At 63.6% G+C, this 20326-nt stretch overlaps 1 protein-coding gene and 1 long non-coding RNA gene across 16 annotated transcripts in view; one reads left to right on the top strand and one right to left on the bottom strand.

The window, feature by feature from the left end:
* PLEC (plectin) overlaps nt 1-20326 on the top strand; it is a 162558-nt gene that overhangs the window by 134140 nt on the left and 8092 nt on the right. For all 15 annotated transcript variants that reach the window (XM_050939279.1, XM_050939269.1, XM_050939270.1 and 12 more), the window contains 14 exons: nt 1873-1968; nt 2733-2858; nt 4599-4751; nt 5671-5825; nt 6197-6323; nt 6595-6778; nt 8048-8205; nt 9001-9179; nt 11457-11595; nt 11975-12331; nt 13536-13619; nt 13961-14065; nt 14298-14396; nt 16071-19451. In XM_050939279.1, coding sequence (XP_050795236.1) covers nt 1873-1968; nt 2733-2858; nt 4599-4751; nt 5671-5825; nt 6197-6323; nt 6595-6778; nt 8048-8205; nt 9001-9179; nt 11457-11595; nt 11975-12331; nt 13536-13619; nt 13961-14065; nt 14298-14396; nt 16071-19451 — 5343 coding nt within the window. The remainder of the gene's footprint in view (nt 1-1872; nt 1969-2732; nt 2859-4598; nt 4752-5670; nt 5826-6196; nt 6324-6594; nt 6779-8047; nt 8206-9000; nt 9180-11456; nt 11596-11974; nt 12332-13535; nt 13620-13960; nt 14066-14297; nt 14397-16070; nt 19452-20326) is intronic.
* Nucleotides 1-20326, bottom strand: part of LOC127044516 (uncharacterized) — a 109857-nt gene that overhangs the window by 72659 nt on the left and 16872 nt on the right. The gene's annotated exons all lie outside the window — the stretch shown is intronic.

Genomic DNA, 20326 nt, shown 5'->3' on the forward strand with positions numbered 1-20326 from the left:
CTGGGCGCCGGGGAGGCCGGGGGCAGGGCCCGTTCTCGCTGGGCGCCGGGTGAGGCCGGGGGCAGGGCCCATTCTCGCTGGGCGCCGGGTGGGCGATGGAGATGAGGCCAGGGGCAGGGCCCATTCTCGCTGGGCGCCGGGTGGGCGATGGAGGTGAGGCCGGGGGCAGGGCCCGTTCTCGCTGGGCGCCGGGTGAGGCCGGGGGCAGGGCCCATTCTCGCTGGGCGCCGGGTGAGGCCGGGGGCAGGGCCCGTTCTCGCTGGGCGCCGGGTGAGGCCGGGGGCAGGGCCCATTCTCGCTGGGCGCCGGGTGGGCGATGGAGGTGAGGCCAGGGGCAGGGCCCATTCTCGCTGGGCGCCGGGTGGGCGATGGAGGTGAGGCCAGGGGCAGGGCCCATTCTCGCTGGGCGCCGGGTGGGCGATGGAGGTGAGGCCAGGGGCAGGGCCCATTCTCGCTGGGCGCCGGGTGAGGCCGGGGGCAGGGCCCATTCTCGCTGGGCGCCGGGTGGGCGATGGAGGTGGGGGCAGGGCCCATTCTCGCTGGGCGCCGGGTGGGCGATGGAGGTGAGGCCAGGGGCAGGGCCCATTCTCGCTGGGCGCCGGGTGAGGCCGGGGGCAGGGCCCGTTCTCGCTGGGCGCCGGGTGAGGCCGGGGGCAGGGCCCGTTCTCGCTGGGCGCCGGGTGAGGCCGGGGGCAGGGCCCATTCTCGCTGGGCGCCGGGTGGGCGATGGAGGTGAGGCCAGGGGCAGGGCCCGTTCTCGCTGGGCGCTGGGTGAGGCCGGGGGCAGGGCCCGTTCTCGCTGGGCGCCGGGTGGGCGATGGAGGTGAGGCCAGGGGCAGGGCCCATTCTCACTGGGCACCTGGCGGGCGGGCGCAGGGCCCGTTCTCGCTGGGCGCCGGGTGAGGCCAGGGGCAGGGCCCGTTCTCACTGGGCGCCGGGTGAGGCCAGGGGCAGGGCCCATTCTCGCTGGGCGCCGGGTGGGCGATGGAGGTGAGGCCAGGGGCAGGGCCCGTTCTCGCTGGGCGCCGGGTGAGGCCGGGGGCAGGGCCCATTCTCGCTGGGCGCCGGGTGGGCAATGGAGGTGAGGCCAGGGGCAGGGCCCGTTCTCGCTGGGCGCCGGGTGGGCGCCGGGTGAGGCCAGGGGCAGGGCCCATTCTCGCTGGGCGCCGGGTGAGGCCAGGGGCAGGGCCCGTTCTCGCTGGGCGCCGGGTGAGGCCGGGGGCAGGGCCCATTCTCGCTGGGCGCCGGGTGGGCGACGGAGGTGAGGCCAGGGGCAGGGCCCGTTCTCGCTGGGCGCCGGGTGAGGCCGGGGGCAGGGCCCATTCTCGCTGGGCGCCGGGTGAGGCCGGGGGCAGGGCCCGTTCTCGCTGGACGCCAGGGAGGCCGGGGGCAGGGCCCATTCTCGCTGGGCGCCGGGTGGGCGATGGAGGTGAGGCCAGGGGCAGGGCCCGTTCTCACTGGGCACCTGGCGGGCGGGCGCAGGGCCCGTTCTCGCTGGGCGCCGGGTGAGGCCAGGGGCAGGGCCCATTCTCGCTGGGCGCCGGGTGGGCGCCGGGTGAGGCCAGGCGCAGGGCCCGTTCTCGCTGGGCGCCGGGTGAGGCCAGGCGCAGGGCCCATTCTCGCTGGGCACCTGGCGGTCGGGTGGTGAAGACCTGCCCTTCTCCCGTGCTGAGAGGCTGGGTGGCCGTGAACTGCCCCTGCTCCGAGAACCCGACGATCCCAGTGGAGGGCCCAGGGTGCGGATGTCTGGGGCTCTGGCTGGCTCCCATCCCAGTGTGGGGCCCCGTGCCGCCTACGTTTCCCTGCCCAGGGCTCCGGGTGCCTGTGGGCGGCCGCGGGGCTCAGCCCAGAGTCACACTGATTCTGTTCCAGGCCTTCCAGGCGGCTCTGCAGACCCAGTGGAGCTGGATGCTCCAGTTGTGCTGCTGCATCGAGGCTCATCTGAAGGAGAACACGGCCTACTTCCAGGTAGGGCCTGGCCTGAGGGGGCGGGGAGCGGGTGCTAGGGAGCAGGGGAGACTGCCGGGGGGAAGTGGGCACTTGCCAAGTGAGTTCAATCCTTGAGGGGGCCACTTAGGGATTTGGGGCAAAAATCTGTCTGGGGATTGGTCCTGCTTTGAGCAGGGGGTGGGACTAGATACCTCCTGAGGTCCCTTCCAAACCTGAGATTCTATGACCTGGTGGGGGTTGGGGGGCCAGGGAGGCAAGGTGCCTGGCAGGGGGGCCTAGGGGCCAGGGAGACGAGGTGCCTGGGGGGGGGGGCAGGGAGGCGAGGTGCCGGGCGGGGGGGCCAGGGAGACGAGGTGCCTGGTGGGGGGGGCTTGGTGCTGGCGGTGCCAGGGGGCCTGGAAGGCAAGGTACCTGGCAGGGGGGCAGGGGGCCAGGGGGCCAGGAAGGTAAGGTGCCTGGCGGGGGGGGAGCCAGGGAGGCGAGGTGCCTGGCGGGGTGCCGGGGGGGGGAGATGGGCACCTGCCAGCGAGTGGAACACCTGGCAGGGAAGTGAGGCGCCCCCACCCCCTGGCAGGGCTCACTCATTGAGCAGCATCTGTCTTGGGCGTCTGTCCCTGCTCCCCTCCCCAGGCAGGCGTGGGTGGGGTCCAGCGTGGATCAGTAAATAGCTGCAGCTTTCTGCGCCCACGGGGGCCACGGCCTGGCGCTGAGGAGCCCGCCCCTGGTGGCTGGCCTGGGCCCCCGCATGGGGCTGGCAGGTGCTGACCCCTCCCGCCCCGCAGTTCTTCTCAGACGTGAAGGAGGCAGAGGAGTTCCTGAGAAAGACTCAGGAGAGCATGAAGAAGAAATACTCGTGCGACCGCACCATCACCGTGACACGCCTCGAGGACCTGCTACAAGACGCCCTTGTAAGTGACAACCCCCCCAGCTGCTGGGGGCCCTCACGAGAGTCAATCCCCATTTCCCGTCCCGCTCCCCTGCAGCGGGTCCCCTCGTCAGTCCCCCTTCCTGCTGGGGAGGGCCCTCGGGAGAGCCCCCTGCCTCCTTCCTTCCCTCTCCCCCCACTGTGAGATGCCCTTGTGAGTGCCCTGCCCCCTTCCCCACTGCAGAGGGCCCTCCGGAGTACCCCTTCCCATCACCCCCCCCACCCACCCCCTCCCGGACCCACAGGCGCAGTGCCTGGCCCCAGCTTTGGAACGGTGTCTCTAGGGCGAATCTTGCAGTGGGCCTGACCCCCGAGGGGTCTCGCTGTGCCTTGGGGGAGCCGCCCGGCCTCACCCCCTCCTTGGACTGGAGCTCTGGGCCCATACGCCTGGCCCCACGTGGGGAGTGCCGCGTACGTCACGTTGCCAAAGGAGTCAGTTTGTTCTGTACCTGGCACACGGCACAGGCCGGCCTGAGGGGAGCCTCCTCCAATGGCTCTCAACAAGGGGAGCCCCCCACACACATACACCCTGCCCCCATCACCCTGCTCCCCCATCACCCTGCACTGCCTCTAGCCCCAGTCACCCAGTTCCCTGTCACCCTGCTCCCCCGTCACCCTGCACTGCCTCAACCCCCCATCACCCTGTTCCCTGTCACCCCACTCCATCACCCCGCTCCCTCGTCACCCTGCACTGCCTCTAGCCCCCGTCACCCTGTCCCTGGCACCCCGCTCCCCCGTCACCCTGCACTGCCTCTACCCCGTCACCCTGCTCCCATCACCCTGCACTGCCTCTACCCCCCGTCACCTTGCACTACCTCTACCCCCTGTCACCCTGTTCCCTGTCACCCTACTCCCCCATCACCCCGCTTCCTTGTCACCCTGCACTGCCTCTACCCTTCCCCGTCACCCTGCCCCTGACACCCCGCTCCCCCGTCACCCTGCTCTGCCTCTGCCCCCCCTGTCACCCTGTCCCTGGCACCCCGCTCTCCTGTCACCCTGCACTGCTTCTAGCCCCCCTTCACTCTGCCCCCCTGTCACCCTGCATTGCCTCTGTCACGGAGTCCCTGGGTGCTGCTCTGGAACTGCTCCCCACAAAGCCAGGCAGGACTTTGGGGAGCCTCCTCTCCCTTGGAGCAGACTGTCTGCAGGGCAAGAAGCTCACACGGCTTCACCTCCTGGGTCTCTCCTTGGAGCATTCAGCATCCTCTGCCCCTCCGTGCGCTTCCCACAGTGAGCCTGTCCCAGCGGGGTCCTGGGGAAGCCACAGGGTTCTGCACCCCCACTTCGCAGTCAGACGTGACTCTCAGCCAGCCAGTAACACAGAGGTTTATTAGATGACAGGAACACGGTCTAAAACAGAGCTTGTAGGTACAGAGAACCGGACCCCTCGGCCGGGTCCATTCTGGGGGGCAGTGAGCCAGACCCCCACATCTGCACTTCACTCCTCGACCCCAGCCAGCTCCAGACTGAAACTTCCTCCAGCCCCTCCACTCTGGCCTTTGTCTCTTTCCCGGGCCAGGAGGTCACCTGATCTCTTTGTTCTCTCCCACCTTTAGCATCCCCTTGCGGGGGGAAGGGCCTGGCCATTAGGTGCCAGGTGACAGAGGGTCGGCCAGAGCTGAGGCCTCCCCCAAGTATTCAGAGGAAACATTAAGAACAGCCCCACTTCGTCACAGCCTCTCCCCCCCGTCACTCTGCCCCCCTCACCCTGCTCCCTCCACAGGACGAGAAGGAGCAGATCGCGGAGTACAAAGGGCACCTGACGGGGCTGGCCAAGCGGGCCAAAGCCATCGTGCAGCTCAGGCCACGCAACCCGGGCACCCCGCTCAAGGGCCGGCTGCCAGTGCAGGCCGTCTGTGACTACAAGCAGGTGGAGGTGAGTGCGGGCTGAGGGGCAGGGGCAAGGTTTGGGACCTAGGGTTGGGGGCAGGTGTGGGGGTGGGTGGCCCTGGGCTGGGAGCGAGGGCCATGGGCCTGGGGGTTGGGGTCTGGGTGCAGGGCCCCAGGGATTGAGGGCAGGTGTGAGGGCGGGGATTGAGGGTCTGGGGGCAGGGGCCTGGGGATTGGGGGTAGGTGTGAGGGGTGGGGGCCTGGAGGCAGGGGCCCAAGGGCTGAGGGATTAGGGGCAGGTGTGAGGGGTGAGGGGCAGGGACCTGGGGGCAGGGGCCCGGGGATTGGGGGTAGGTGTGAGGAGCGGGGGCCTGGGGGTTGGGGTCTGGGTGCAGGGACCCAGAGATTGGGGGCAGGTGTGAGGGGCGAGGGGAGGGGGTTGAGGGGCCTGGGGGCAGGGGCCCAGGGATTGGGGGCAGATGTGAGGGGCAGGGGTCTGGGGGCAGGGGCCCAGGGATTGGGGGCAGGTGTGAGGGGCAGGGGCCTGGGGCAGGGGCTGGTGCCCAGGGGCCCGGGGATTGGGGGCAGGTGTGAGGGGCGGGGGTTGGGGGTCTGGGGCGGGGGCCCAGGGGCCAAGGGATTGGGGGCAGGGGCGAGGGGCGGGGACCTGGGGCAGGGGCTGGTGCCCAGGGGCCCGGGGATTGGGGGCAGGTGTGAGGGGCGGGGGTTGGAGGTCTGGGGCGGGGGCCAAGGAATTGGGAGCAGGTGTGAGGGGTGGGGGTTGATGGGCAGGGGCCTAGGGGCGGGACCCAGCTGCATTATCCAACATGGAGCAGCACAGGCAGGGGGTGCAGAGGGTGAGCCTGGCGCAGGGCGCTGGCTCCAGGGTGGGTGCAGGGTCCAGTGCTCAGCCTGGCCGGACGGGCTCTGGCGTGTGGGGCTGACGCTGCCCCCTGGCTCCCCAGATCACGGTGCACAAGGGAGACGAGTGCGTCCTGCTGAGCAACGCCCAGCCCTCCAAGTGGAAAGTGCTCAGTGGCTCGGGGAGCGAGTCCATCGTGCCGTCCGTCTGCTTCCTCGTGCCCCCGCCCAACAGGGAGGCACTGGACGCCGTCAGCAGGTGCGAGCGGGGACACTGCGGGGCTGGGGTCGGGGGCACTCCCCATCCGTCGGGACCCCTCCCGGGCTGGGCCTCGGCTCCCCTCCACGGCCAGGCCTCGGCTCCCCTCCCCCATCCATCGGGACCCCTCCTTGCCCCCTCCCTTTGCTCCCACCTGGGCTGGTCTCCTCTCCCATTGCCTGGGACAGTCCGTGTCAGGGGCACTGTCTCCATCCCCATGCCAGCCACAGGGGCAGCAGCTTTTCTCCCCTGAAGCTCCGTGGGTCCCCCCAGGTCTCGTGGTGCTGTTGGGGGCTGGGCCTCGAGTGCCAGGGAGCCCTGCCGTCCGCCCGGCCATGTGGGCTGAGCTCACTGGCTTTCGCTCTCCCCAGGCTGGATGTCAGCCACCAGCACGTGGTGACACTGTGGCACCAGCTGCATGTGGATATGAAGAGCCTCCTGGCCTGGCAGTACCTGGTCCGGGACATCCAGCAGATCCAGTCCTGGTCCCTGCTCATGGTGCGTTGGGGCCCCAGCCCTGTTCACGGGGTGGGGGAGGGGGCTGGAGATCCCAGGGAGGAGCTGGGAGGGTGGGAGATTCAGGCTCAATCTCGAGAGAGAGCCTCATGCCTGGGGAAGGGTCCCTTTGCCCCCTAACACCCACCTGTCGCTGGGGTAGCGAGAACAGGGTGTCACCCATGGCTGGCCTGGGGCGGAAGCTGGTCAGGGGGATTTCTTGCTGGGCATGGGGGCACTGGCGCCCGTCTGAGGCCGTGTGCCTGGCCCCCAGTTCCGGACGCTGCAGCCTGAGGATTACCGGCAGACACTGCGCAGCCTGGAGACCCATTTCCAGGAGTTCATGCGTGACAGTCAGGACTCCCAGAGCTTTCTGCCGGACGACCGGCTGCAGATGGAGCGCGAGTACAGGGCCTGCACCCAGAAATACGAGCACCTGCTGCACAGCCTGGAGAAAGGTAACCAGGCCCGCGCCCGCCAGTCTGGGCTCCTCCCGTGTCGCTGGGGCCATGCTGGCCCCCGACCAGGGACCTTGTTACGCTGATAAGAATCACGGGATCTTTTTCAGGGAAAAGGCAACACTATGCATTTATTGGAAATGCACATGCGTTCAATCACACACATGCACAACAGGTCCTGCAGATCGTAGCTCGAGTCAATCTAATGGCCAGTTAGACTGAGCACGAGGGAGGAGCTGGGCTCTGTCGGTCACGATCCGAGGCTTTGCAGGACTGAACCCAGAGTTCTGTGGTGAAACACCCCAGCTTTATACTTGTCAATTCCCACCTTAGTCTATGGATTTTGCAATGTCCTTCTGTGATCCTTAGTCCTTAGGTGAGGTTAATCTTGGGGTTTTCTGCTGTTATCTCTTCTTTGTTGTCTTGCCTTCAGGGGTGTTTGCCTCACCTCTGAGGTTGTGGATGCTGCTAACTCGTTTAGCATCAGATGCAATGGATGTTTTCTGATTGTTTCCTGCTGTCTCTCCAAGTCTCTCACTTCTTCTTGACCATCTGGACATTTGGGATGGCTTTCACACTCATCCTTAGCCATGCACACACATCCTTTACTCACCCCAAACAATTGTACAGAGAATGTCAGACAGGATTACATTTTAGAAAGGGTTCTGTGATTACTGAAGGGATTACAATTATCCTTTATCTTTCATTCTAAATTATACAAAATACAAACATAAAATCCTACTACTACAACCAGGCATGCAACAAAGCCAGGACACCCCTCCACATACACACATTGGGGACCACGCCTGCGACAAGGCCATTACCCCACGGGGCCATGTCTGCAATAGGGCTGTGTCTGTCTCTCCCCCGCCCAGGCTGTGTCTGTGACATGCCCCTCCCCCCAGCAGAACCCTTCCCAGAAGACCTCTCGTCCTAAGGCCCCTCCCGTGTGTGGGGTGCGCCCCAATCCCTCTGGGCCCATAGGGCCGTGCCCAGGAGACCTCTCGTCCTACGGCCCCTCCTCTGTGGGGGGTGCCCCCGACCCCCCTGGGCCCATAAGGCCGTGCCCAGGAGACCTATCGTGCTACGGCCCGTTCCCTGTGTGGGGTGTCCCCAACCCCTCTGGGCCCATAGGGCCGTGCCCGGGAGACCTCTCATCCTACAGCCCCTCCTCTGTGTGGGGTGTCCCCCAACCCCTCTGGGCCCATAGGGCTGTGCCCCGAAGACCTCTCCCTACTTGTCACTAATGATGCCACTGACCCTGCACAGGGGAGCAGGACGAGTCCATGTGCAAGAGCTACATTTCCCAGCTGAAGGACATCCGGCTGCAGCTGGAGGGCTGCGAGTCCCGCACTGTCCACAAGATTCGGGCGCCCCTCGACAAGGACCCGGTCAAGGAGTGTGCCCAGCGCATCAGCGAGCAGCAGGTACACCCCCCCAAAGGATCTTGTGCCCAGCCAATCAGCGAGCAGCAGATACGTCCCCTCAGCCCCCCGTGGGGATCCTGCACCCAGTCAGCTCTCTACTCAGACATCAGAACCCACCTGCCCCAGGGCACTGGCCCCCTGCTGTGCTCCAGTCTGCAAGAAGCCACCTCCATCCCTGTAGCAAAGCCAGAGTTATCCCCTCCCAGGCTGACCCCAGAAGGGATCCCTGCCGCATCCTGCTTCAGGCCAATGGGCTGGGCTGGGCTCAGCCCCTCCTGTCCCTCCCTGGGTACGTCTACACAGGAGCCAGTGCCCGGGCACAGCTGCCGTGTGGACACTACCTACGCTGGGGCTGTCCTGTGGGCACAGGTTCCCCACCTCCCAAAAGGTGAGCGGTCGCCAGCTTGTTGGATTTGCCATTGTCTTCATGGCCTCAGCCAGCTCCTTTCCAGTAACCCACTTAGCCCCAGCCAGCCGGGCAGTGTTTGCATCGCCTTCCCTCACATAGCCCTTTCCTCCCCCTAGGGACCAGTGCCATGCGCAGGGAAACTGAGGCACGTGCAGGCTTCCTGAAACCTTTTTAAAAACGTCACACTTGGTGACAGGCCTCCCGTGTGATAGCGAGACGCTCTGCCATGTCCCTGGAGCTGGAGCGCAGCGTGGCATTACCTGGCCTGGCACCAGAACTGGCCTGCTCTGGGGAGGGTCTTGGGAAACCCAGCTAGTGCTGGGCCAGGCGCCAGCCTGGGGTGTCACCAGGTTGCCTGAAGTAACAGCCTCACCCTATTCCCGCAGCAAATCCATGTGGAGCTGGAGGGCATCCGGAAGAGCCTGGAGAAGGTGAGCGAGAAGACAGAGAAGGTGCTGGCCCAGCCGGAGCACTCGAGCTCAGCCCCTGTCCTGCGCTCGGAGCTGGAGATCACTCTCCAGAAGATGGACCAGGTGTACAGCCTCTCCACCATCTACCTGGAGAAGTGAGTGTGGGGCCTGGGCTGAATAGCTTCACTCTGCACCTTGGGGGCTCCTTCCAGCCCCCAGGCCTCCCCCACCTCCAGCCTCTCTGTTTCAGGGACTCCCTGCAGCCCCCATCTCCCTCTCCCCCGGACAGTTTTCCTCCAGGCTCCCCCCATGGCAGGGACTCTGTATATGCTGTGCCCCCCACCCCCAATTAGCTTTTCTTTGCTGTCTGTCTGGGAGACAAGCTGCTCTGGGTGCCAGGTGCTGGCGGTTACGTAGGTGAGGGCTGTGAGGAGCTTCAAGGGTCCCAGCTGAGCCAGGAGAACGGGCAGCGAGGTGCCAGCCAGCACTGGAGCCTCTTTGACCTCCTCTCCCGGTTTAGGCCCTGTGCTTGCTGCACTCACTCCAGAGAGGGACCTGGGTGGCCCAGGGCAGCCCCCGCACAGTGCGCAGCTGGGTGGGGCTGGGGATGTCCTAGAGCCGCTCTGTATGTGGGCAGGACGCTGGGCACCCCAGCTCAGAAAAGGCAGAGATGGGCGATGAGTGACGGGGGCCAGCCAGACCCCTGGTTGAGCAAGCTGGGAGCCTGGGGCTGTGATGGAGGTGTAACAAAGCGACCTTTGGCTGGACACAACTGAGAGAATCAATTCAGGACAAATTGCTCAAACAGGGCAGTCACAGCCCCAGGCTGGGGTTTCTCTGCACGCCAAGGCAAACCAACCAGCCAGCCAGAGAAGACTTTGGTCTCACCCCACTGGCTAACCACAAGTCACACAAGTAATTCCCCTAGACACTCCAGTCTCCCAGTATCGCCACCAGTGCCACCTGTCCTGGGGATGAATGGTTATGAAAACCAACACCCCAGTAAAAGAAAAAGGTTCTCTCAATCCCAAAGGACCAAGCCCCAGACCCAGGTCAATAGATTCATCAGATCTTACCCACAAATCACGCTGTTGCCAATCCTTTAGAATCTAAAATCTAAAGGTTAATTCATAAAAGGAAAAAGGTAGAGGTGAGAGCTAGAATTGGTTAAACGGAATCAATTACATCCAGTAATTGCAAAGTTCTTGGTTCAGGCTTGTAGCCGTGATAGAATAAACTGCAGGTTCAAATCAAGTCTCTGGAACATCCACTGCTGGGATGGGTCATTCAGTCCTTTGTTCAGGACTCCAATTTGTAGCAAAGTCCCTTCAGGGGAAAGAAGCAGGATTGAAGACAAGATGGAGAAGATGCAGCAGCCTTTTATAGTCCTTTTGCCATGTGGCTTGTGCTTCCTTTGTTCCAACCACAAGCCACCAAGCTCATGGCCTGGAAATCCTCAGAGTTCTGTCCAAAGGCCTGGCCCTGCCTTGCTGAGTCACAAGGCGTATCTGCCTTCTCTCAATGAGTCATTTGTGTAGCTGATAGTCCTTAAGGGGCCATCAAGCAGGCCAGGCAGAGCTGACACCAAATTGTCTGGGGTGTCACCAAGAAACAGAGCACAAGTGTGAAATACAGACAGGATAGAGCCAATACTTATAACTTGAAATACAAACATGATACCTGCATATCGTGGTATCTGCATATCAGCATAATCATACCCAGCAATCCAGAACCTTTCCATAGACACCTTACTGGACGTTCTTTGTACAGGATTTGGTGCCACTATAGGACCTTGGTTGCAACAATGTTCTATATGGTCACAGTTCATGTCAGTAATGTCCTGGGAGGGATACGGAATAATGACTGGGGGGAATTTGCCCACCTCAGACCTAGGCCTGGCGCAGGAGCTAGAGTTTACCCGTCTGGTCTGCAGCCACGGCAGAGGGAGAGGCGTGGGGTATTTCCCATCTCATGCAGGGGCCCCAGGGACCCATTGCTTGCAGCATGTCTAAATGCCATGCCACAGAGGTGTGTCCTCTCTCGATTAGCCGGGAGAGCTCCCTGCCCCGGGGGCGGGGAGGCTGAATGCTCAGGTGTGTTCGGAGAGGGAAAATGAGACCATTTGGGAGGCTCCAACCCCCCTTCTCCAAGGCAGGAGCCAGCCCCTTTTGCTGCAGGAGCCAGGGAAGGGAGCCACCCTCCTCGCCCCCGATCAGTATCAAGAACAGGCTAGCGGGCCTCATGTTCCAGTGAGCGTGTCTGGGACAATGCGATGCCAGCAGCCCAGGCTGGTCCCCATCCTGGCTCTGTGGGAGTGCTCGCCACGGGACAGGGGCTGAGAGGGGCTGAGGGTCGCCCTCCTGGCCCCCGCACAGGTCTCTTCTGTTCCCTGCCTTCTGGCTGCCCTGCGAGCTAATCTGCTCCTCCCACAGGTTGAAGACCATCAACCTGGTGATCCGCAGCACGCAGGGGGCAGAGGAGCTGGTCCAGAGGTACGAGGAGCAGCTGAAGGAGGTGCAGGCCGTGCCCTCCGACCTCAAGGAACTAGAGGCTAACAAGGCAGAGCTGAAGGTAATGGCCAGGGAGACCCCTGCTTGCCCAGACAGGATCAGTTCCTTTGGGTGCAGCGTGGGTGTTCCCCAGGCCCAGATCTGCCTCTTACACAGACCTGGATCACAGGGGGGCTGGGCCCTGCCCCAGAACCGAGAGCTCATGGGGCCACATACAGGCACTGGGGCGGCACTGTTAGGAGAAGGGCGGGGCCCTGGCTGGAGCGGGGGAGCAGTGCCCAGCAGCTGGCCAGGACCCGGGTCCGGAAAAACCGTGGGGCTCCTGCAAGGGCTTCGTTCACCAGGAGCATCGCTCGCGTCCAGCCAGGGGTGGGATGGCAGAGCAGCGGGGGCAGGGGCAGGGAGGTGCCCATTGCTGACCTGGCCCTTGTGTGCCACAGAGACTGCGTGGGCAGGTGGAAGGGCACCAGCCCCTCTTCAGCACCCTGCAGTCAGACCTGGACAAGGCCAAGGACGTCAATGAGCGGATGGTGAGAGGCCACAGCGAGCGGGACGTGGACCTGGACCGGTACCGGGAGCGGATCCAGCATCTCCTGGAGCGCTGGCAGGCCGTGCTGACCCAAATCGACCTGCGCCAGCGCGAGCTGCAGCAGCTGGGCCGTCAGCAGCGCTACTACCACGAGAGCTACGAATGGCTCATCCGGTGGATCCAGGATGCGAAGCAAAGGCAGGAGCAGATCCAGTCGGTGCCCGTCACGGACAGCAAGAGTGTGCGGGAGCAGCTCCTGCAGGAGAAGGTAACGCCAGCGATGGGGCACCCGGCAGGGACGCCCCCCAGGGAGCCCAGCGACACGGTGCCTGGCAGGGACGCCCCCCAAGGACACCAGCGACATGGTGCCTGGCAGGGACGCCCCCCAAGGACACCAGCGACACAGTGCCTGGCAGGGACGCCCCCCAGAGAGCCCAGTGACACGGTGCCCGGCAGGGACGCCCCCCAGGGAGCCCAGCGACACGGTGCCCAGCAGGGACGCCCCCCAGGGAGCCCAGCGACACGGTGCCTGGCAGGGACGCCCCCCAGGGAGCCCAGTGACAGGGCGCCCGGCGGGGACGCCCCCCAGGGACTCCAGCGACCGGGCGCCCGGTGGGAACGTCAGTGATGAGGCACCCGGCAGGGACGCCCCCCAAGAACGCCAGTGACAGGGTGCACGGCGGGGACGCCCCCCAGGGACGCCAGTAACAGGGGCACCCCGCAGGGATGCCCCCCAGGGATGCCAGCGATGGTGTGCCCAGCGGGGATGCCCCCCAGGGACGCCAACAACGGGGCACCGAGCAGGGATGCTCCCCAGGGATGCCAGCGACAGGGCGCCCAGCGGGGACACTAGTGACGGGACACCTGGCAGGGACGCCCCCCAGGGATGCCAGCAACATGGCACCCAGCAGGGTGCCAGCGACAGGGCACCCAGCAGGGACGCCCCCCAGGGATGCCAGCAACAGGGCGCCTGGCGGGGACACCCCCCAGGGACTCCAGCAATGGGACAGATGGCAGGGACGCCCCCCAGGGATGCCAGCGACGGGGCACCCGGCGGGGACGCCCCCCAGGGATGCCTGCGACAGGGCACCCAGCAGGGGTGCCAGTGACAGGACGCCCCCCAGGGACGCCTGTGATGGGGCACCCGGCAGGGATGCCAGCAACAGGGCGCCCGGCGGGGACACCCCCCAGGGATGCCAGCAATGGGACAGCTGGCGGGGATGCCCCCCTGGGACGCCAGCAACGGGGCACCCGGCGGGAACGCCCCTCAGGGACACGTGGGGCAGGGGAGCTGGTGGCTTGCTGGCACGGGGCAATGAAAGCCAACAGTGGCAGGATTCTGTTCCGCTGGCTGCTTTTCTCTCTGCCTGCCCTTTGGCCTGGGTGGCTTGCCCCTCGGGGGCTGCCTGGAGCCGAGGGGCGAGGATGCTCTGGAGTCGGGGCTGCGGTGTTCATGAGTTGTCTCTCCCCAGAAACTCTTGGAGGAGTGCGACCGGAACCGGGAGAAGGTGGACGAGTGCCAGAGATATGCCAAGCAGTACATCGACGCCATCAAGGTGCGGGCCTGAGGCTCCTCCCACAATCCCACGCTGCTTTCTGGCCTGCCAGGCTGAGCCCTCTGCCCACAGGCTCTGCAGCAGGAGCGCTGGCACAGGTGGCTGGGGTCAGGCTGGGTTAGGGTTTAACATGACAGCAGAGCTGGCCTGGGCGGAGTTTGCTCCCATCACGGCCCGGTGGCTCAGCGGGAGCCAGGATACTCGTGTGTCCCAAGAGACGAGGTTTCTCCCTAGCAGAGCCCCAGGCTGTGGGGTGCAGGCTGGAATCCCACGGAGCCTGTTTAGGGGGTCGCTGGCTCCTGGGTCTCTGCTAGTCTCTGACACGGGCTCTTCTCCTCCAGGATTATGAGCTGCAGTTGGTGACGTACAAAGCCCAGGTGGAACCCGTGGCTTCCCCAGCCAAGAAACCCAAAGTGCAGTCTGCGTCTGACAGCGTGATCCAGGAGGTGAGGGGGGCTCCCTGGAGCAGCAGGGGCCAGTGCAGGGCAGAGCGGGGGCAGCTGGGCCTGGAGGAGCTGCCTCTGGACTTGAGCTGAGGGCTGCGGCCCTCCTCTACGTATGGGCCTGCGGACTGGCGGGCCACCCTGGGTCAGTCCCTGGTGTCGGGTGCCAGGGAGCCCATGGGAGGGGGTTGCCATGCCTCGGAGGCACCCGCTGACCTGTGTTTCCTGGCTGCAGTACGTGGACCTGCGGACGCAGTACAGCGAGCTGACCACTCTCACCAGCCAGTACATTAAGTTCATCAGCGAGACCCTGCGGCGGCTGGAGGAGGAGGAGGTAGGAAAGCGGGAGCGGCCCAGGGCTTGGCATGCATCTACTGCGTTGGTCTCGCTCCTTCCATAACAACAAGGAACATGGTCCATGTTAATACCCGTCCCGCATCACTAATGCCCAGCTCAGGCCTCTAACCCTGTGCTGATCTGGCGGCTGGCTCTGGGTACAGCAAACAGATACTCCCCGAGGGCTCTGCTGCCTCAGCCCTGCCCTGGTCCTGGCCAGGGTCTGCAGGGCTCTGCTCACTCGGCTGTTAGGAGGGCACTTCCCAGATACACTTAGTACAGTCAGCGTCTGTGTGAGCATGGAGCTCGTCCTGCCGCGGGATCTCAGCTCCTCGTTTGTTCTCTGCTGTAACCTCTCTAATTCTTCATTTCCGCCTGGGAAGAGGAGCCGCTGGGCCGGTGCTTTGTCTTGGGGGATGTTTGTGTTGGTTGGGATCTAATGGAGGGTAAAAATCCAGGATGACTCTGGGATTTCTGCACCAGGTACTCCCCTCTGCGTATGCTCCTCCTCAGCCTCCCTCTCTCCACCTCACCACATGGCCACAAGCAACCTGCTACCAGCACCTGCTCCCTGCGCCTCCTGCCTCGCCCCGCCCCCTGCAGGACCTGCCCCCAGGCCCTTCTCCCGACCCACTGGGCCAATGGGGGAACTAGTGGAGACCTCACTAGAGTCCAGGCAAACAGACGAGGGTGGGACCAGAGCTCAGCAGGGCCCCTGGCTCTGGAAGCACCAGGCCCTTGGTCAGAGCTTTGCAGTGTGCAGACGTCACCCTGCTCACCCTCCGCCCTCCGGATCAGCCCTGCTGCCGGGCAGAGCTCTGCGAGGTCGCCGCTTCCCTCTCCCTCCCACCGAGAAGGCCCTGGGGAGAACGGGCAGCTGTAAATCCGCTCCCAGATGTCCCTACTGCTGGAAAAGGCAGCGTTTGCATGCGCCCTTGCAGGTCTCCTTCCTGCTCTACGGGGCCAGCTAGCCGGGGCTGTTGGGAGTGGGGCAGTGAGGCAGCTGGGCAGCCCAGGGTAGAACTCAAAGCTCTCTCCACACACTGTTCTGTCCTGGTGAGGAGAGGGTTACCGTGTGCCTCTGTTGCCCTCTGCTCCCTTCTCTCTCTGCTGCCCGTATCGCCCACGCTCTCTCCCCACACTCCCGGCTCTGCAGCCTGACTGGGTTCCTCACTCGCCCCCGAGCCGACTGTACTTTTCTGCAGTTGTTGATTTTGGGCTGGGGCCTCCAGAGGCAGAAGTCTCCCCTGGTGGCTGCCAGGGGAATGTCCCGCAGTAGGCATGGTGAAGGTGTGCAAGCTGCTAGCTTCCTGTCTTCATTTGCCGTGGGCTTTGCTCGTGCTCCATTGTTTGCTCTTGCTTCGTTGGTCACCCTGCTTCCCGCACAGCCATCCCACTTGCTGTGTCACGGTCTGTCACCCGCCTCCCCGAGCTGTACTAAGTGAGATATAGCAGTGCCGTGTCCCCTCTCTGTCTGCCATACGTCTTCCAGAAGCCAGCATTGCCACCTCTAGTTATGGGTGAGCCGGGGGCTCCAGGCCATCCCCATGCCACATCCCCCACCCCCTGCCCCGGACCATCTCTCATTGGATGTGTGTGTGCTGCTGGTTCCGTGTTTTCCTTGTGATTTCGTCTTCTCCCTTTTGTTTTCTTTGCACTCTTCCCCCTTCAGAAAGCCGTGGAGAAGCTGAAGGAGCAGGAGAGGAAGCGGCTGGCGGAGGTGGAGGCCCAGCTGGAGAAGCAGAAGCAGCTGGCTGAGGCGCATGCCAAAGCCAAAGCGCAGGCTGAGAAGGAGGCACAGGAGCTGCAGCGCCGCATGCACGAGGAGGTCTCCAAGAGGGAGGTGGTGGCTGTGGACGCCGAACAGCAGAAGCAGAACATCCAGCAGGAACTGATGCAGCTGAAGCAGAACTCAGATACCCAGATCAAATCCAAGGACAAGCTGATCGAGGAGGTGGAGTACAGCCGCAGGAAGGTGGAGGAGGAGATCCACATCATCCGCCTGCAGCTTGAGACCTCTGAGAAGCAGAAGTCCAGTGCGGAGACTGAGCTGCGGGAGCTGCGGGCCCGGGCCGAGGAGGCCGAGCGGCAGAAGAAGCTGGCCCAGGAGGAGGCCGAGCGCCTGCGCAAGCAGGTGAAGGAAGAGACGCAGAAGAAGCGGGAGGCGGAGGAGGAGCTGAATCGCAAGGTACAGGCAGAGAAGAATGCGGCCCGGGAGAAACAGAAGGCCATGGAGGACCTGGAGAAGCTGCGCATGCAGGCAGAGGAGGCAGAGAGGAGGATGAAACAGGCTGAGCTGGAGAAGGAGCGGCAGATCCAAGTGGCTCAGGAAATGGCACAGAAGAGTGCAGAGACCGAGCTGCAGAGCAAGCGCCTGTCCTTCGCAGAGAAGACAGCCCAGCTGGAGATGTCCCTGAAGCAGGAGCACATCACAGTCACCCATCTGCAGGAGGAGGCAGAGCGCCTGAAGAAGCAGCAGCTGGAGGCAGAGAAATCCAGGGAGGAGGCAGAGAAGGAGCTGGAGAAATGGCGGCAGAAGGCAAACGAGGCCCTGCGCCTCCGGCTGCAGGCAGAGGAGGTGGCTCACAAGAAGACCCTGGCTCAGGAGGAGGCTGAGAAGCAGAAAGAGGATGCAGAGAGGGAGGCCAGGAAGAGGGCAAAAATGGAGGAGTCTGCCCTGCGGCAGAAGGAGCTGGCTGAGGAGGAGCTGGAGAAGCAGAGGAAGCTGGCAGAGGGCACCGCCCAGCAGAAGTTCTCGGCTGAGCAAGAGCTGATCCGGCTGAAGGCGGAGATGGAGAACCGGGAGCAGCAACGCCTGCTGCTGGAAGAGGAGCTCTTCCGCCTGAAGAATGAGATCAGTGAGGCCATTCATAAGAGGAAGGAGGTGGAGGAGGAGCTGGCCAAGCTGCGTGCTGAGATGGAGATCCTTTTGCAGAACAAGGCCAAGGCCGAGGAGGATTCCCGTTCCACCAGCGAGAAGTCCAAGCAGAAACTGGAAGCCGAGGCCAGCAAGCTGCGGGAGCTGGCCGAGGAGGCGGCTCGGCTGCGCGCCCTGTCAGAGGAGGCCAAGCGGCAGCGGCAGCTGGCCGAGGAGGAGGCGGCCCGACAGCGAGCCGAGGCAGAGAGGATCCTGAAGGAGAAACTGGCCGCCATCAGTGAGGCCTCCCGGCAGAAGACAGAAGCAGAGATCGCCCTGAAAGAGAAGGAGGCAGAGAACGAGCGGCTGAGGCGGCTGGCGGAGGACGAGGCCTACCAGCGCAGGCTGCTGGAAGAGCAGGCAGCCCAGCACAAGCACGACATTGAGGAGAAGATCACCCTGCTGAAGAAGTCCTCCGATACGGAGCTGGAGCGGCAGAAGAGCATTGTGGATGATACGCTGAAGCAGCGGCGCATCATCGAGGAGGAGATCCGCATCCTAAAGATCAACTTTGAGAAGGCATCAGCGGGCAAGACAGACTTGGAGCTGGAGCTGAGCAAGATCAAGAGCAATGCGGAGGAGATTCAGCGCAGCAAGGAGAAGGCCGAGCAGGAGGCTGAGAAGCAGCGGCAGCTGGCCCTGGAGGAGGAGAACCGCCGCAGGGAGGCCGAGGAGAAGGTGAAGAAGATCTTGGCTGCGGAGCAGGAAGCCGCCCGGCAGCGCAAAGTTGCCCTGGACGAGGTGGAGCGCCTGAAAGCCAAGGTGGAGGAGGCCAAGAGGCAGAAGGAGCTGGCGGAAAAGGAGTCAGAAAGGCAGATCCAGCTGGCCCAGGAAGCAGCTCAGAAGAGAATTCAGGCCGAGGAGAAGGCCCACCTGGCTACTGTGCAGCAGAAGGAGCAGGAGCTGCTGCAGACGAGGCGCCAGGAACAGAACATCCTGGACAAGCTGAGGGAAGAGGCCGAGAAAGCCAAGAAAGCGGCAGAGGAGGCAGAGTTTGCACGTGTCAAGGCTGAGCAGGATGCAACCCTGTCCCGTCAGCAGGTGGAGGAGGCAGAGCGTCTGAAGCAGCGAGCTGAGGAGGAGGCTCAGGCCAAAGCCAGAGCCCAGGAGGATGCTGAGAAGCTCAGGAAGGAGGCTGAGCTGGAGGCGGCTAAGCGGGCCCAAGCTGAGCAGGCGGCTCTGAAGCAAAAGCAGCTGGCTGACGCCGACATGGAAAAGCACAAGAAGTTTGCAGAGCAGACGCTGAGGCAGAAGGCCCAGGTGGAGCAGGAGCTGACCAAGGTCAAGCTGCAGCTGGAGGAGACGGACCACCAAAAGAGTATCCTGGACGAGGAGCTGCAGCGGCTGAAGGAGGAGGTGATGGACGCCATGAGGCAGAAGGCCCAGGTGGAGGAAGAGCTCTTCAAGGTGAAGATCCAGATGGAAGAGCTGATCAAACTGAAGACCCGGATCGAGGAGGAGAACAAGGTGCTGATCCTGAAGGACAAGGACAACACCCAGAAGTTCCTGGTGGAGGAGGCTGAGAAGATGAAGCTCGTGGCAGAGGAGGCTGCTCGCCTGAGTGTGGAGGCGCAGGAGGCCGCCCGCATGCGGAAGCTGGCGGAGGACGACCTGGCGCAGCAGCGGGCGCTGGCTGAGAAGATGCTGAAGGAGAAGATGCAGGCAGTGCAGGAGGCCACGCGGCTGAAGGCGGAGGCAGAGATGCTGCAGAGGCAGAAGGACCTAGCTCAGGAGCACGCCAAGAAGCTCCAGGAGGACAAAGAGCAGATGCAGCAGCGCCTGACTGAGGAGACCGAGGGCTTCCAGAAGCTCCTGGAGGCTGAGCGCAAGCGGCAGCTGGAGATCATGGCCGAGGCCGAGCGCCTCAAGCTGCACGTGACGGAGATGAGCATGGCCCAGGCCAAGGCAGAGGAGGACGCGAAGCGGTTCAAGAAGCAGGCGGAGGAGATCAGTGGGAAGCTGCACAAGATGGAGCTGACTACCCAAGAGAAGATGACGCTGGTCCACACGCTGGAGATCCAGAGGCAGCAGAGTGACAGGGACGCGGAGAATCTGAAGAGAGCGATCACTGAGCTGGAGAGGGAGAAGGAGAAGCTGAAGCAGGAGGCGGAGCTGCTGCAGCAGAGATCAGAAGAGGTACTGATTCTCCTGTTCTCCCCCCTTGCTGTCATGTTCATGCTGGGGGACACCCTCCCCTTACTGTCCTCACCACGCAGAACGGCAGCCTTGGGACAGCCAGCGTGGCGATCCTCTGCTCAGACAGCTGACTGCACCCACAAAATGTCAGCCAGGGTCCAAAGTTAAATAGTTCCCTTAGTAACCAACAACCCTCCATACCCCACCTGGGCTGCCCACAGCCTGGTGTCAGCTGAGCCCCCAGGGTTGTTACGGGTCCAGTGTCAGAGGAGACATGGGCACAGACAAGGGGAGGATTTTCAAAAGCACCTCCATGGTTTAGCAACACAAGTGCCATCGGCTCTCGGGGGACTTATGCTCCTGGGTCACTGGAGTGCTCTAGAAAACCTCACCCAAGGCACCAAGTCTCTGCTCCACAGACTCAGACTCTCAGCCTTGCTCCTGCATTTCCCGTGAGCGCACGCACACAGCTTACATGCGTGTGCAGTACTAGGGCTCCAGCTGCAGTGTGACCTGTAATCGACCTTGGGCATGTATTGGAGCAGCTTTGCCTCATGCCCCCAACAGAGATTGCTCGTCTGTTACTGGTCTGGGTAGAGTCCATCCTCCTTGCACATGTTGTGCCGTTCTCCTGGAGACACTGCGTGTCCACTCCCTTAGCACTAGGCACAGACAGTGACTCTAAGGTCCTTGGCCATTATGGACATTAACTCTGCTCCTTGGGATGCATCATGGGGCATGGCTAGCTTTGTTGACCCCAACAAAAGAACGGTGTCCCCTTTCCTGCTTCTTTAATCCAGTCTAGTGTGCAGTGATGCCCAAACTCCTCCTCCTCTTCCCACTCCACCCCACCCCGTTAACACTAATGCACCGCA

This window comes from Gopherus flavomarginatus, chromosome 2 (genome assembly GCF_025201925.1).
Source record: "Gopherus flavomarginatus isolate rGopFla2 chromosome 2, rGopFla2.mat.asm, whole genome shotgun sequence".
Taxonomy (NCBI): Eukaryota; Metazoa; Chordata; order Testudines; family Testudinidae; genus Gopherus; species Gopherus flavomarginatus.